Genomic DNA, 17969 nt, shown 5'->3' with positions numbered 1-17969 from the left:
TTAGAGGTCTTATCAACATTAATACGCTTATTTTACTTATTTTACTACACCCTGCTGCTAAGTCTGCAGCTACTCACAGAACTGCCATCATAATTGTGCCAGGCTAATTTTCCTGTCAATGTGACCTTCACCAGGACAATGTCTCAATGTCTTACATCTGGAGGTGGTCAACAGGCCTGCACACTGCTAGTACATGTGGGTTGAATGTGGATATTTTTTTCTTTTTTTTTAAATGGAAAATCTTTGAGATACTAAAATGATCCAGCATGCTATATATGAAAATAGTAGGAGGTGTTAAGAGTGAGAAGAAGCGAGTGGATGCACATTCACCTAACTACTTCACTGTAATCTCTTAATGAACTTCCACGTGTAGTAATGGTAAAAACAGGAAAGGGAAAGAGGATGAGCAAAGAGCAGGAAAGGATAGAGGGACTGAAGACATAGTGGGTTAATAGGAAAACATGGAAACATTTCAAAAGAATATGGAGAAGATATGGAAAAATACTTTTTAAGTGTGATCAGAATGCAGGGTGCCGAGATTTCTTCATGTGTCTGCATCTGAATTTTTTAATAAAAAACTCTCTGATTCATTTACTGTCATGTTCCTGAATAAAAAGAGGGGCCTGTGCAATAATAATTCACACATAAACAGATAGGTTACAATTTAGTGCACACCTCAAGATACACTTGTGTGCACAAATTTGTTTCCATATATGGAGATAAGTTTAGCAGCCCGGAATGCAGTCTGTCTGAAATCCTGGATAGTCGTTAGACATCGGAAACCAATCCGGTGTCATCCACTTGGCAGGTCAAAGGTCAGGTAAGTAGTTGCTTCACAGTAAGCAGTAAGGCTTAAACTGAGCTAACTGGTGAATGGGGAAAGTGACGAGTGTGACTGACCTGCTGTTGTTGTGTGTCAACCTATAGTTACATACATATTTGCAGTGTGGAAATAATGGCACAGTGTTTCCTGTAATGCAGCAGCAACACTAATGCTAAAAGTTTTGCATTTGCACATAAATGTGATTCTTCCCATATTATTTAAATGTTAAGTAGCTCCTGTTAATGTATCAAGAATACAAAGAAGTGAAAGCAGCTGCCATATGCTTCACTGCATCAACGAGTGACACTGATACTGAGGCGAATAGTTAAAGTAAACTTGATCTCAATGCTGCCTATCAGATTGTAAACTGACGTGGATTATTCACTCAAGTCATATGTCGGACTTTAAAATACCAAGCAGATGTTAAACACATACAAATGTCAGATTATTGCAAGTTTTGAAACTCCTCCTAGTTTTTATGTGTTTTATTTTTTATTTTTTGTAAAATGTTGCGTTTTCATATTTACATCCCTCCTTTTTTCTGACAGATGTTATTGGATCAGTGCTTCAGTTTTACTCAAAACTTGCCTCACGGTTATCATCACGTTTCTCCTTCTTTTCGGTGTTTTAGCTTTTTTGCGCATGCACAAAAACAGCTCTTGGGTAACAACACTTTTCACCCTCATGTGTGAAAGTGCACTTGCTAACAGCGCATCTTCCTGTGTGTCGGTGTTAACGTGTGTGACACTGCACATAGAGGGTAATCTGCGATAAGCTGGTTTATGGGCTCGTCTGCAGTGACGCAGATATGCGCGCCCAGCTCCGCACTGACAGATTCTTTATGACAACTAACCCGAGAGACGGTGGCCCATACCCAAGCTGGACCGCAGTCAAGAACATGAACGACAGCTTTCATCGCACAAATGACAAATGCTCAAATTAAACATTCGTGTTGGTGTCAAGAGGACAAATAAAACAGAAACTGTTGTTAAATTTGCACATTAATTGTGGTTTCACGATGTGTGACTTTGGAGATAAGATGAGCTGCGTCATAACTGGTGAAGAAAAAACAAACATCTCTAGAGAGGGTGCATGTGAAACCCCGCGTAATGCAGAATTGTAGTGTTTTATATTTGTGTAATTTACACACATTTATCTGTTTGGAAGGTTGGAAAGAATTCGAAGTACCCGATTTTGATAACGTGCATAGATTTCTGTCAAACTGAACACGGGGGAGCTGATACTGGACCAGTGAGACCAGGTCCCCTCTGCGTATAGAACAAAGCAGGAAGACAAGTGTAGGCTGGCTGCATCTCCGGAATGATGGGATTTTGAGTAAAAGTGACTGTTTGTAGAACTTTAATTTAAAAGTTTTTATTCTTCTTAAGACACGCCTCAGCATTCAAGCTTGAAGCCACTGAAATTAACCATGGGAAGCGGAGGGGGTGGTGTTAGTTGGTGTGGGCTGTCAATCAAACCGAGCCGCCCCATCGCTTCTCGGACTGGAAACGATCTGTTCACAACCTCTCCAGCAGCCGTGGAGTGGGACCTCCGTGCATCGCGCAGTATCAGCGAGCTCCAAAACGGCCAAAATGTAAAAGACAAACTGCAGTCGCTCACCGCTTTTGAAAAAGTAGGTGGGGATCGGAAACGCGCATTGTAAAAGAAAAAAAAAAAAAAAAAAAAAACGGTGCGTAAAGTTGCTCAGCATGGATACGCAATAAGCTGTGCGTAACAAAAAAACAAAAAGCGAGTCAAAGAAGACAGAAGTAAAACTTCTCCAGTGGATTTTTCGGTTGAAATGGATGAGTCAGAGCGCTACTGGGACGTCGCGAAAAGCTGAAACGGAAAGAAAGAACCGACACAGCTGACACCCGCTGTCCAGAGGTTACATACGGAGACGGATCGGAGCGTGCAGTCTGCCAGCGAAAGCTTGACAAGATCATGAACTGAATTTGTCTGGAGGAGCAGACTTTATGTAAGAAATAGGGCAACGCCGCCCGATCTGTTCTCTTCGTCATGCGTAAAGACGTTTTGTCGTTCACCGTCGTGTTGTTGTGACAGAGTTCAGCTCCTAAGGGTCATTTCCACAGAACGCTGCCTCCGGCTAATGCCGCAGCTCCGGACGGAGTTAGTGGAAAGTTTTGCGGTTTACATCCTCCTCTACCTCCTGTCAACATGATCGAGAGCGCTGAGTGCGCTGCGGCTGACAGCTACTCGCACGGGGAGAGCATCAACCTCAGCGTGCTCAACTGGGAACAAGTGCAGCGGCTGGACACAATCCTCACGGGCTCCATCCCCATTCACGGGCGATGGAGCTTCCCGACTCTGGAGGTGAAGCCACGAGATATCGTCAAGGTGGTCCGAAGCCGCATGGAGGAGAAGCGGATACATGTTCGGGAGGTGCGGCTAAACGGATCAGCAGCCAGCTACGTCCTGCATGAGGACAGCGGTCTGGGATGGAAAGATCTGGACTTAATATTTTGCGCAGAGCTGAAAGGGGAGATGGAGTTTCAGACAGTGAAAGATATAGTGCTGGACTCACTTCTAGACTTCTTGCCCGAGGGGGTGAATAAAGAAAAGATCACACCAGTGACCTTAAAGGTAGTGTATGAAGAAATGTGACTCACAAACGGAGCAAATTATGATTCTTATGAGAACTTTGAAGCATAATGCAGAGCTTCAAAATTACTCAATTCCTGAATTATACATGAAGCAGAAGTAGTTCAAATTTCTCAGTCATTGCATACATTTTAGATTTAATAATGCACCCAATTATTATAAGTCTGAATGTGTCAGTGCAGCACAGAGATATAAGCCTACAAATAGTAAAATGGTTGGTTTCCAGTTCAAAGAGGATTCTGTCTAATCCAATTGGAGTCAGATCTACATTAATCAGTTGGCCCTCAGTTACCTGGATACCAAGGACTACCCAGGCTACTAATGGCCCACCAACAGATGTGATCAGCAAAACATGATGAGTAAAAGGCCAGACAGAGATTTTTATCTGGTGCACATTAATGTGGAGTTGTTGCTCAAACTAAGTCTGGTTTTAAACATTGTCAAAACACATTATATCTCCATTGCTGACCCCGAATGCAGTTGTTCATCTGATGAGCAGGTCACGATCAGAGAAAGAAGAAGTGTTTGGTAAACTTTTGCAAGAACTTCACTTTACCACAGCTGTGAAAAGGATGTGGGGGAGGAGGAGGGGTTGAGAGATTGTGAGACTGTGTGAGATAGCTTGAAGGAGGTCCTTGAGTTTTTGAATGATTTTGAGCTGATGTATACAATTAGTTACTCATCTTATAATGCAGTGCCTTTTGTAAGCCCTTAGTGACACACAAATAAAAAAGGTAGGGGTATATAGAATTCCAGTGTGGATATAAAGTGGGTATAAAACCCTTGTTGTCCACTGTCTTTGTTCCAACAGTGTCTTTAAGTTTTCACTGATGATTTCAGTGTGCTGGTTAAAGCCTGCAAAATATGACATTTACTTGAAGATCATAATTCTTATTGTGTAGAAACTTTTCATGTTTTACTTTGTGTCTGTTTGTAGGAGGCTTATGTGCAGAAGATGGTGAAGGTGTGTAATGACTCAGATCGCTGGAGTCTCATCTCACTGTCCAACAACCGTGGCAAGAACGTGGAGCTCAAGTTTGTGGACTCTCTTCGCCGGCAGTTTGAGTTCAGCGTGGACTCTTTCCAGATCCGCCTGGACTCGCTCCTCCTCTTTTACGAGTGCTCAGAGCACCCGATGGCTGCCACTTTCCACCCCACAATCCTTGGGGAAAGTGTCTATGGTGACTTCCCCACCGCCCTCGATCACCTGCGTAAGCGCCTCATCTGCACGAGGAGCCCCGAGGAAATACGCGGCGGGGGCTTGCTGAAGTACTGCCACCTGCTGGTTCGGGGTTTCCGTGCAGCTTCTGACCCCGAGATGAAACTGCTGCAGCGCTACATGTGCTCGCGATTCTTCATAGACTTTCCTGATGTGAGTGAGCAGAGGAGAAAGCTGGAGTCCTATCTGCAGAACCACTTTGTAGACCTGGAGGACAGGAAGTATGACTACCTCGCCACGCTGTACAATGTGGTGCAGGAGAGCACTGTGTGCCTGATGGGCCACGAGAGGCGTCAGACACTCAGCCTCATCTCATCGCTGGCCCTTCGGGTTCTGGTCCAGCAGAATGCCATACCCAATGCTGCCAATGTCACCTGCTTCTACCAGCCGGCTCCGTATGTCTCTGATGGCAACTTCAGCAACTATTACGTAGCACAGGTTCAGCCTGTCTACTCATGCCCACCCTCTCCTCCTCAGCAGTACCTTGCTTCTTTGCAGCACCCCATGTATGCCACTTGGTTGCCCTGTAACTAAACCTTTTTTATGTCCATGCACCACTGTGTAACTGCTGGGACTCACACCCACTCATAAAAGGGAGGAATGATGATTTTTTTTAATCTCCTCCTTGAGAACGGAAGTTTGTGGAAAGGACAAAAGGAAAACAAGAGATGAGATTGGGCAAGGAAGACGAGAATCAAGGAAAGGCAAGAAAATGAAGACAAGGAAACAGGACCAAAGCAGCTACAGAAAGAAATGTTTTTCCCCTCGGGTTAGGATGCCACAGCAGAAGGTGAGCACACAGGGAGCGATGCCAGTGAGTGGGGCTGGCCTGCCAGTTCGAGGGTTTGGTAAATCAAACCATCGCTGAGGCTCAGAGTAATAAATAGCCTGGACAGGATAGTGTTCTGGTGTGCTGTGGGTTTTGACATGTGTAATAAGCACATCTTCTTCACATTGCAAACCAAAACATGGGATCACAAATGGCCACAAAGAGCAGCAAAGGACGCAGGAGATGGTTTCATTCATATATTTACCGTCTGCACTGAGTTTGTGGGTGACTGGAACTTTGTGTTCAAAGACAATTGCAAAAAGAGGAAGTGAGTACTGTTTACAACCCGAAGATCTGCTTTGTTACTCAAGTTTTTCTTTCTGAACTCTGACAACAAAAAAAACAACAAAAAAAACCAAACAACAAAAAAAACCCAACAACAAAACAATGCATGCTTTATTTCTGTACAGGAATACATTTTTAAGTGCCTAGATAAAGCCTAAAGGGAAGAGTTGTTATTTTGTGATTCTTTATCTTAGAGTTGTATTGAATTGTCTCATGACATCTTCAAAATGATAATGAATGTACTCATGGTCAGAAAATTTACCAATGCTGACTAAGGTCTCTAACACTGAGGGAGGTATCAGACCACCTGATGTTTTTAACAGTGTTTGGTTCAAGATTATGCTCTTATCAGCAGTGCTGCTGGATAAGTACACATCCTGATTACCAAAGAGGAAGTACCAACATAATCTCATCATCTGTAGGAGGTGGGAGGCGAGAGTGTCTAAAAAATACTTATAAAAATATAATACATGGTTATTTTAAAATGAGAGGGGGGTTGCAAATTAGGAGTGTATAGCAACCTATTTCATGTGCAGGGTGAAATGCGACAGAAAGAAATGTATGCCCATTGTGCATTTCAAAATACGGTCTTATTAAAACACACTTTCCTGTGTTTTTGTACACTTTGCCAGATGCAAACTGAAATGCAAATTAAAAGAACAGATTTTTCATATGTACCACTCAAGCTTACTTAAAGGCACCCTGTGGAGTTTATATCTTTGTTTACACTGTTTCCCTGAGGTATAAAAAGCTGATGTGAGTTCATGGCATGAAATCAACTGCAGCAATCTCATCAGGGCGTAACTGTGAGAAATAGGTCAGGTCCAGCACTTTCACTCAAACTGGCCCATCACAATCAGGTCATCCTCTACCCATCTTTGCATTCCCCTGGATATGTATATCAACTGTGATGCTCCCGTAAAACACTAAAAGTTTGTAGTGAGGAAAAGGGAATGAAGGGCAAGCGAGAGGAACTGCACGCTTCATAAAGGAGGCTCTGCAAAAATGCACGACTTTCTGCAATGAATCCCAAAAAAATCCCAAGTGACATCCTGTGTGTGGGAGGGAGAGAGGGAGAAAGTAGACAATAAACTGTAAAGCCAAGGAAAAGTCAGCTCCAAGAAGAGTAACAGTAAGCTCACTGCCTAAAACGCTGTTAAGGATAAATGCTGGCTAACAAAAAATAACCAAAACTTTCCACTGAGACAACTTATCAACATTTAAAGATGGTTTTAGCTCAACAGGGAGAAAATAAAAAATTCACTGTCTCACATGACTGTTTCAGCAGTCTTATCTGTTGGCATAACATCTTTCATAGAATTACGAATTATATGCATTTCACTATAACATTGATGTGATGACTGGCTAGCTAGGAAGCTACACCATCATTCACGAAAATACTAGCCGAATTAATTTGACCAAAAATTGCCAAAATAATTTAACTGCAATGTTATCAACAAAACTTCAAAAAAGCTATCTTGTCTACCAAGTTCATTAATTCGGGTCCGTGTTGATTGGTTCCCTGAATCCACAGTATCATTGCCTCATGCTATAACAGTGCTAAGAAGCCAACTCATTGTTAGTTGTCTCTCTATGCTCATCTTTATTCCCCTTTTCCCCTCCTTGCAGCAGATGGCTGCCCCTAACTGAGCCTAGCTCTTCTGGAGTTCTCTTCCTGTTAAAAGGGAGTTCTTCTTTTCCACTGTCACCAAGTGATTGCTCACAGGGGATTGTCTGATCGGTGGGGTTCTTGCAATATAAAAACTCCTTGAGGGAAAGCCAGGTCAACTAGGGCTATATAAAATGGTGAATTAAATTAGCTCCTCCTTATTGCAAGTTTTTTATTCCATTTACTGTCCGGCTGTCAGGCCTCTTCTCACAGCACCTGCCACCACAATCATCTACTATGGCCCACGGGTCCTTAATTTGACAAACTTAGCATCTGCGTTTTGGCTTTTGGCTTTCTCCACAAGTGCCTTTTTCTCCTACCCATTTTGGCACGCTGACTATTTTTCCTGACGTGTTGTTGAAAGACCGGTGCGTCCACCCAAATGCAAATGCTTATATTGGCTTACAGGAAAAGTGCCCATTCTGCCAGATGGCCAGCCCTGGACCTCATGCATGACATCACATGTATACATGTTCTCATACACATGCACGATACAACCAAAGATTTTGCTCTAGTAGAGCTCCTAAAATCAAACAAACTCTACAAGGTACCTTTGAATAACAAACACACATTAAACAGAAAGTTTTAAAACATGGGCAATCAGTTTTCTAAAAATTACACTGGAAAATTGTAAAAGATTTAAAACACTTTTGATTTTTTTTATCAAATGCATAAAGACATTTTGTATGCAGTTCGAATGCATTTTGCCATAATGTATCTGCTTTAAAAGAAAACCACATGTAACAGAAAAGGAGAACAATTGTGTTACAAGCTACAAGCTCTAGGTTGGTTTGTGTGTGCAAGGGTGTCGTAATAGAGCACGGGCCCAGCAGAGGAGAACACAGTTAACAGCTGCTGAAATTTGTCTCAGTGAGGAAATAATGAGATAAGTAGAACTGAAAATGCACGGATATTTGAAAGGCATTAAAGCGTTTCGTCTGAGATTTAAAGTAGAGTTTTTGTAACAATCGTGGAGTGACGGAAGTACATTTCCAGTTTTTAACACTGCGCTTCACTCAGAATGTTCTCTCTCAAACAAGTCAGATCTTCTATTTTTCTATCGATCTCTATTTTTGTACACTTTGTGTTCAGCCGAATTAGCAGACAAGGCTGTGTCACTGAATTTAAAGGTGCTTTTCTGTGTATTAATTTTGGCTGATGGAGACCTGCTTTGGTGAATACAGTGGTTGAGATTTACATTAACACATGTTCATTGTTCTGCTCTGAGCTGTTTCATGTTGATTTCTGTTGCTGTAAAGAGACTGTTTCATTATTTTTCAGTGTTTTCAACAGAAATCCTGTTTGAACCTGAAAATAAACATCTGATGATTGTGTTCAAGTGCAGCAATTTCTTAATTAAAAGCAAAAAGAGCCCATTGGACATAAGATGTTTTAAGATTTTTCTTTCTTATCACAAACATTATCAGCTACAGTAGCACTTTGCATGATGATTATTAGACGTTTCACCGCCTTGAACTTTAGTTTAGCCGAGGTAAACGGCTCTGGCATTTGGATTTGGTGTCCAGGTTTTGACATTAAGAGAAAAGTCCTCATTAGGTCAATGCACTGAAGTGCCCGCACATCCACACAAGTGCATGACTCTTGCTGCCAGCAAGTGACAGCTGAACGTGAAGGATTTCCCCTCAGTGAGACGTCACAGATGAGCGTCAACGACCGTCATCACACTGTTTGCCAACCTAATTAGCTTTAAGTGAATCTGAAACAGTAAGCAGGTATCATGAATTTACAAACCTTACTACCAGCAGAGCCCTGGTCTCCAGGGACATATGGTAACTTGCTGAGTGGATTGGCTCCAGGTCTGCATCACTCTAATGCCTGCAAGCCTCCGGCTCCAGATGTCACTTTCTCTGCTGACAGTGGAAAAAAAATGTTACTCAAGTCTGTCTTTCATCTTTTTCCTTTCTTCTGTCTCTCTCCTTGACACTCTGCTTATATTTTCTCCTCTTTATCTTTTCCTTTTGCTTTCATGCCTGCTTTTGAAAAGATTCTGATGTGTATAACTAGTGGCTCTTCTATTTTGAGTCACTCGAGATTACAGCTCTCAATCTAGGTGTTTATTATTATTATGATAATTCTGTGTTCACTCATTTCCCTTCCTCTCTGCCTCAGTTGGTTTCTTGGTGAATTTAAGCAGCAATGGATGAGCTATGGAAAGAAGAACAGGGCCACTGTTATCCCCTGTTAAGCGGGAGAGAGTGGACACTAAATATAGGCCCCCCTCTCAGCCACTGTAAGGACATTAGCCCATCTGCCAAAAGCTGATTAGCCTCCCTCCATAACCATGCACTCAGGGCTCTAGTGTGGCTGCTGTGGAGAGATTTACTGGCTATTGTGCTGCAGCACATACCTGCCTCATCCCGTCTTTTAGGTCACTCTCGCTTGAAAGAGGAAAAGAGAAGGAGTCCACTTCCTTATCAACGGGCTTAAAGAAAACAACAGATTGAGGGCTTTAGTGTGTTGCACAACGAGGAAAATAGCGAACCCAATAACACCATAAGCTTAGGAAGGGTGTTACTAGCGTGCTATAACAGAGCAGCTTGACAGGTGGGCTGAGCATAGGAAGTATGCCATGCAATTCTTTTGAAGGGAGTCACGGTTAGACTGCAATAAGGAAAACAAATGCTCTAAACATTCACTATTTATGAAACTATCAGACAGTGAGCCATCCAGATCTTTATATTTTTTTCTTCTACAACGATATCTTAAATGAAATGACTGCTGCCCGTCTCACTGCAGAGCATGAAAGAGGAACAAAATGCCACCTCTTTGTTTCTGTGCATGGATATTAATTTCCCTTTTTTTGATAGCAGCACTTCTTGTATTCCAATTGAAAGCATTTTTTGTGAATGCATGAAATGTTTATTGAAAAAAAAGCGCAAAAACAGTTTAACCTTCTCAGGTCCCTTCAGAAGCACTACAAACGGCGCCCATGAAAACAAATGAGTGAATTACATTTAGTGACTATTGAACAAACCAGTGGGATAAAATGTCATAACTAGTTCATAAATTGCTGTCAGACTATGTGTGGAGAATACTTGCCTTTGTGTTGTTTCCTAACAGAAGGCAAGAAGTCCCTCCCACAGCTTCTAATAAAGGCTAGAAACCATTAAAAGCACTGACCTGGCTGTCTCTGAACATATTAGAAGCCACTTTACAGCCCTTTAAATCTCACAGAGACAAAGCAGAAGCTGTCATGCATTACAGAAGCAAGGACTGAAACAATGGCAATGCCTTTAGCTGACTAAAATGAGAGGCCTCACCTCTCAGCTTTTAGGACTTCAAGGAGCTGTTGCTAACACCTTGGTGCCAGATACCACAGCTCACCTTCAGGGGTCTGGTGGAGTCCATGCCTCGATGGATCAGCAGCAGCAATAGGGCGACCAACACAATATTAAACAGGTAGTTATAATATTATGGCTAATTGGTGTATTTTTATGATGCAACTAGCTCACTATTAACCTATTTGAGTAGGATTATAATGCTTAGCTAAGTAAAAAGTAATTTTGAATTTTCTCACTCGCAGTCAGAATCATTTCCTGTCTGGACTTTGTCTCTAAACAACAAAATTCAGAGGGTTTTTTTTTTTGTTTTCCTGGGGGTTTTTTTCTTGAACAGAGCCTGACTAGCTGTTTCTCAACTTCCACTCTTGGTCCTGTTTTCAGCTATTATATGAGAGTTCATATTAAAATGGAGTTATTTTCCACCCCTAACATCAAGCAAGAAAGTGAATAAGTGTATTTTCACGATGTCAAACTGTTCCTTTAAGAAGCTGTAATCCACAGTGACCTTATTAGTTCAAGATGCATGAGAAGGAGAGAGCAGCGGGAATCCCACATCTGTTCAAAAACGCCAAGCTATGAGCTGCCTTCAAAGATGAGACTTATGTTTAAAAAATACCACATCTATGAGTTAAAGAAGCACCATCAAAGAAGCATAAAGAAAAAAATACATGTGTGGATTTATGTGTTCAGACAAGCGCTGACAGATTTGTTTACTACAGAGTTAGATATTACTCAGAGTCTAGGTAGATATAAGATGTCTCCCCACGCTCTTCTTTTCAAGCTCTCCAGGCTCTAATTCATATAGTGCGTATAGCTTAGCGCTAGCCACATTATAGTGAAGGTCATGGTGAGGGCAAGTAAACAGTGAGCCTCTTCAAAAGATATGTTTCTAAATGAATAAGATTTTTTTTAACGGACACGTTAAATGTTTCAAAACAGTATGAAAAGGAATCGGGCTAAAGTGCCAACGTGGACCACAGCCAAAATGAAGTCATTTTCTTCAGTTTTCTGGTTTTAAAATGAATTATCTGTTGTTTAACTGAATGAACTGGTTTAGAATACTTTTTATTTGGCCCTGGAGTGGTTTAATGAACAGATCTCTCCCCACTGTTATGCTCTCAGCCTCTTGTGTGAGTATTTTCACAGGCAAAGGTCAGACTGAGTCGAATTACTGTTGCCATCTTTAATTAATTTAGGCTTCACAAAAACAGGAAATGAATAACACCAAAAGGTCACTTAGCAGTTTCTAAAACACTGGTATTGTGGGTGCACTGCTGACAGGAGGTTTTCATTGAATGAGAAGTCGCACATGAAGACGACTTTATTTAGTTTAGCTGTTATTTACAGGCAGCACAGGTGCAGATTTGAGACATATAAACAAGCAGTAATTTCAACAAATATGTAGTACATCAGTTTTTTAAAAATATACAGAACTCAAGAAAGGAACTGCATGTAAATGTTGACGGTTTTGGAACCACGGAGTGACGTGAAAAACAAATGAAGATGTGTGTGTAGGCATTCAAACAGGCACACACATGCACGCAGGTCTGGTAGGGTCATGTTGGAGACGAACCAGTTGGAGCTGCAGCAGGGCCGAGAGTCCATCCAGCTCAGCCCAGCTGGGGTCAGAGGTCACCCAGTAAATCAAACAACAGCCAGACTAGACTGTGAGAAACAACGATTTTTGCGTCCGTGCGCGTGTGAAAGAGAACAAGAGAGATAAAGCAGGATGAAGACAAGAAGAGTGTGTATGGGCACACGTGTCTGTGTTCGTGCATTCGCCCTGTCTGTCTGTGTATTTGTGTTACACGAAAACATGAACGAGTGTCTAGCGTTCAGTGTCAGACATCTGGGGACGATGTTGCCTTTGGAGATTATGAATAGCAGCCATAAGCAAAACTTGATCCCCTTGATTATTAGGCAACACAATAATAATAATTTAGATTTGTCGAACAAACGAACCACTGAGAGAATTTTCCGTGACATCAGATGCCAAACAGCTGGCTGGCTCAAGCACTAAATCAGATTCATCCCTGATCTTAAGTGTTTATGCCTGGTTGTGTAAATAACTTGGACTCCAGTGAAACACAAACTGATTCCCTGCGATGCAGAAATACTAAAGAGACAGAGAGAGTGAGACAAATTGGTGATTTTGCTGCATCAGTGAAAATAATTGGCTAGTTTTCCCAATAGAGGCCAGACATGCTTTGACATAAATCCATCGACTAGTCTTCGTGGTTGCATGAAGCTGATAAAAAACAAAGAAACATCCTAAATTCCTTTCATGTAAATTCTGCTTCAGTCTGTGAGGTTTAGGCTTATCACATAAACTTTAATTAAAATGAAAGTATCAGCATTTAAAGATGATAAACTTCTGACCCCACAGTGATCCTATGATTGTTGCATAATACTGTTAGCCAGTGCACCCCTTCCAGGTAGCCCCTTATTTAAGCTGTCAAACACTGAAAGGGATGCCACGGAAACATACATGAGAGAGTTGTTTGGTATAGATATAATTCAGCCATCTTTGTTTTCAGTAGGAGCAGGATTTTTCTTTTTAGAGAAAAAGGACAAAACTTTCCATCGATGCATGGACAACTGGAGACTGGATGACATTTTGATTTTTGTCCATGTACCCGGAGGGATACGAGCAGCAAATCAGAAGAGCGCTTCAGAGTCTGGTTGAAAACAAGTTGTGTAACGGCTGTAAAATAAGAATTACATATATTGTTTGCTTATGGTCTGAAAGGTGAGCAGCTGAAGACCGATGCAGAGAAAATCGAAGCCCAGTCCTTACGTGTGCAAAAAAACACCCCAAAGGTTCTCAGCGTTTGCTCATTTCTACCTGAGGTTCATTGAAGTAAAATTCTATTTAAACTCACTTAAATTGTCCTTTGGTCTGCAGAAGCAGCCTTTAAGTGTCTCAAGGAGAAATTCGCCTCTGCTCCTGTACTTGTTCAGCCTGACCCAAGCCTTCAGTTTATTGTTGAAATTGATGATTCTGATGTCATTGTAGGGCAATGCTGTATCAGTGCTCTTTTCTTTCTTTCCTTCTTCCAAGCTTAACTATGATGTAGGTAACCGAAGCCTGAGGAAGAATGGGGGCACTGGCTGAAGGGGGCCAAGCAACCTTTGGATGTTTGGACCGACCATAAGAACTTGGTGTAGATGAACCTATCGTCTGGCTAGGTTGGCTTTGTTTTTTCGTCAGTTTAGTTTTCTTCAAGGGATGTCTCAGACTCCCAAGAAACCATCATTTCCCAGTACTACGTCTTGGGAAGCCTCACTTGGGATGTGCTCTGAATCCAGATTTGCAGCTAAATCAGCTTTGTTGTTCAACCCATAGGTTGCAAAATCTACGAACTGTTCCACAACGATTCCTAGGTCCGCCTTTGCTTGTTTCTGTCTGTCCACACTCAGGACAGGATCAAAATCTCCTGGTACTTTTCTCTCTTCATAATTGCATAAGATTCTCAACACCACAGGCTGAAATGTAACTCCAAACCATGACAGAGCCTCCACTGTGTTTTACAGATAACTGGTGACACTCGCTGTTATAAAGCCTGTTGCCTTTTTTTCCCCCGTTTTCCTTTTTTAAGAATGTCTTTTTGACAGCCACCCTTCCACTGACACCAATTATGATGAAGCTTTGGTGAACACTAGACGGCTCACCTAATCTGCCATACACAACTCTTAGTTCTTTTAAAAAGCTGGTGCTGGATTTTTTTTCCTGTTTCTTAAAGACATGACTTACTATAGGCCCGACAGTAGCCAAAAATGTAGCAATGCCAAGTTTTTGGCTTATAGCTCTTTGGGAATCAGCAGAAATAACATTTTATGGCTGTCAGACTGTGTTATCTTTGGCAATTTTGTAGATTCAGCTAAAGAAATCGAAAAATAGATATGTCCCTGTGAGAGGTGGTTAGTAACAAAGTGTTTATGTATGATTTGCATGTATGTACAAAGTGTATATTTTAATATAGATTCTTTACTAAGTTGTCTGTTATGTGTAGACACATTGGTTCATCCCTTTTTTATGCTGGGATGGGTCATAGGTCAGTGTTTAGTGGCTTAATAACAAAACAAAAAAAACTCTGAAAATGTCAGGTACAAGGACTGGACTGGAAAATCTTTGAAAGATTTTCAGAAAGTTTGGAGCTCAAGAGTAAGTATGGCTTACTGGAAGCAAAAACCTTAAGGAATAAAGAGTGGCTCTAGACTTTTGCATAGTACTATAATATTCTCAATTATAGAGTTAAGTATAACATATTCACATCCCATGGTGTCAAATACTGACATTCTGAAAGTGATAAGTACAAGGTGTGCTTCAGTGGCAGTTTCTTGGTGGGTCAGCCATGGCTCTATGGGATTCAGAATTATAGCAGTTCAGTTTTAAAGACCAACAAATAAAATCTACCTGTTAGATTAGTGTTTAGATAGTAGAATATTATCTTTTCTATTGACACACACACCTCCACACTTGGAGAAAAGGACACATATCTGGTGTGTTTAAATGGAACAGCAACCGGTCTTTCACAGGTATATGTATTTATTGACTAAAGTGATGCCCGCCATTGACACCTCTGCATATCTGTCAGATACCAGAGTCCTTGAAAAAAACGAGTGTGGCTAAATGTTCTGTATAATTATACTGAACCAAAATTAGTAAATTTATAACTGCCCATGGGTTTTATGCATGAATAATTCATTTATTTGCCACAGAGGAATCCATTTGTTACAACATACTTATAAACAGTGCCTTATTGGAAACTGTGAGAGTTAAAAACTAATTGCAAAGAATTCGGCACATATTTTACACCGGATGAAACCCTCCCATTTATCCAGACTTGGGACTGGCACTAAGAGTAAACTACCTTATTATCCCCTCAGGCTGAGTTTGTGATTCCTCCTGGAATCAAACCGATGATGTTCTGCATGTAATACATTAACCACTAAACCACAGAAACATATTTCTTAGACATTAATAAAGCCATTAATCGAAACACACTAAGGATGCTGTATTTGGAGTGGTTTCCCCCGGTCTGTACATGAGACTGTGTTTGGCTGGTGTGGCCTCAGACACAGTTACATTGTAATCACCAAGGCTGCAGCAACTAGCCATGAGAGAGCCGCCTCTCCTGTCCTATAAAATAACATCTGGTGCATTGCTGTCTAAGACACACACCCACACTAACCTGCACAATGCACTACAGCACAAATTAACTTGCAAGCAGTCGGAATGAGAAGTGAAGAAAAGACAGAGTATAATGAAAGTACATGGACGAAAAAAAACATTAACTTGTCACATAAAGTATTACAGATGCATTACCATTTCACCACATGCCAACTCTGAAAGCACTACGGCTACAAAACAAGCTGCTAAGAATCTAAAAAGTCGCCCACTTCAAACGTTCAAGCCCGTCCTGATGAAATCAGTATAACTATGATCAACATTACTATATGCTGTGGGTGATTAGAAAAACATTCATCCTCTTATCACTGGTGCAGTTGGCGCTGAAATATGCTTTGTTTTGTACCTAGATCCTTGGCATTTTGAAAAATCACTTAGAGGATAATGCTTTCTTTGGAGCTTGCCCCAGACTGACTCCAGAACAACAGGTCTCGAACACATGTATGTGTGCAGCAGTGTTTCTGAAGTACTTAAAGTTTTCTTCAGTCATAGAAAACCAAGGAAACCTTTTAGACTTATAATAAAGCCTACACGCAGACTTAGAATTCAGGGCCAAAGTGAGCATTTACTCAATTTAAGAGGTTAAGATAGCCAGTTAAGCCCTCACGAGTATCATCATTCAAAATGTGTGTTTTGCCAATGCATGTGCACATTTGCACACATCTGCTTCTTTCTGTTTAAAGCACCCAAGGAGGCAGTGAAAAGCTGTGATGGATTTACCCCATATGGTGAAGTGCAGAAACAGAGAGCAGGCCTGAGAGAATACCCATTTGCTTTCTAAGTACAGTGACCTGGATTGGATCTGCGTGAGTGTGACTTTGTTCAGTGATGTGTGGGGGAAAAGGAGCTCAGATAACTCTGAGGTGAACCCATCTAAACATATGAAATATAACTATGCATCAAAGTTTAACGTAAAAACATGACTTTTGCAGCATTCATTAAAAATTTTATTTTTTGTAAAAGAGTTTTCTAAAAGTCTGCGTGATTGAGAAGCGTAAGGTCTGCATTTCATCATTATGTTATATTATAAAACACTAATTTGCACTCTCCTCCTGCAGGAAAATAACGGGTATCATTTTATTTTCAGCAGTGATACCTCTGAAGGGTTCATTTGGAGCTAAATTTAAATCAGCAAGGTCCTAATTTATGTGTGTTTCTGTTTGTGTATCTCTTCCTTACTGCGTTGCTGTGTGTGTACCTTTGCATAAGTATGTGTTATGACTCTGTGTGTGATTAAGGTGCAGAAATGCCAGTTGTGCTCTCACATCCTGATAAAGGCATTATTGCTTTCCTCTTGTCTCCGTCTCGGCCTGCTGCTAACAAGCCTGCTCTTACCTGGGGTGTAATGATAGTCATTATCACATTGTAGCAGCAAACACACCTGCCAGCTCGCTGCTCGTGCCAAAAACACACCTGTATGTGGTTAAGTATAGCACTGTCACTATATAGGGAAATGGAAAGTTAAAACTGGCCTCAAGAATGTGCAAGGTATGTGTGGCATGCTTAATTTACAGGTTTATGGCATCGTATGTCATCAGCTCTGGCTGTGTGTGACACTGGTAATGTATGTGCTTCCTGAACATGCACTAAAATCACTAATTATTTCTTCTTTTCTTCCTTGTAGAAATAAAAACGTGACAGAGGATGCAGTGTTATAGCAACCATGTGAAGCAGGATTCTAATTAATCACAGGAACAGTCTTAGTCACAACAGATCGTCTCCAAACAGCAAGTGTTTTGATGAGCGCTGCTGTTCAGAAAAATCACAAGCAGACTGTCCAAGTCTTGGGGTTTGTTGTTTCTAGCTACATAGCATTGTTCCTGTCCACAGTAATCCAAAACAAACTCATCCAAAGCTCTACAGCTTAGATCAGTCGCTATTTAAATCAACTGCTGCAGCAACACATTTGCAAATGACTTGAACGCATCTAACATCTGAAACATGAAAGCTCAAAATTTTTTGTGTGACAAATAAATCTTTAGGGACCTAAAGTACAACCATTGATGTTATTGTGCTGATGCTAAGCACC

At 41.2% G+C, this 17969-nt stretch overlaps 1 protein-coding gene across 1 annotated transcript; it reads left to right on the top strand.

Moving 5' to 3' along the window:
- The first annotated feature begins 2191 nt into the window (after window positions 1–2191).
- On the top strand, window positions 2192–8828 carry LOC100711093 (terminal nucleotidyltransferase 5A). Its single transcript, XM_005449627.4, has 2 exons — window positions 2192–3427; window positions 4383–8828. The coding sequence occupies exons 1-2, from the start codon at window positions 3002–3004 to the stop codon at window positions 5196–5198; spliced, it is 1242 nt and encodes a 413-aa protein (XP_005449684.1). The 5' UTR covers window positions 2192–3001; the 3' UTR covers window positions 5199–8828.
- Window positions 8829–17969: the final 9141 nt, after the last annotated feature.

The sequence above is a fragment of the Oreochromis niloticus genome, linkage group LG15, assembly GCF_001858045.2.
Source record: "Oreochromis niloticus isolate F11D_XX linkage group LG15, O_niloticus_UMD_NMBU, whole genome shotgun sequence".
Taxonomy (NCBI): Eukaryota; Metazoa; Chordata; class Actinopteri; order Cichliformes; family Cichlidae; genus Oreochromis; species Oreochromis niloticus.
The sequence above is the reverse complement of the archived record's forward strand: the minus strand, read 5'-3'. Positions and strand labels throughout refer to the sequence as shown.

Coding starts and splice junctions, on each gene's coding strand:
- LOC100711093 (XM_005449627.4), top strand. CDS start 3,002: ATGATCGAGAGCGCTGAGTGCGCTGCGGCTGACAGCTACTCGCACGGG. Junction 3,428..4,382: donor TCACACCAGTGACCTTAAAG/GTAGTGTATGAA, acceptor GTCTGTTTGTAG/GAGGCTTATGTGCAGAAGAT.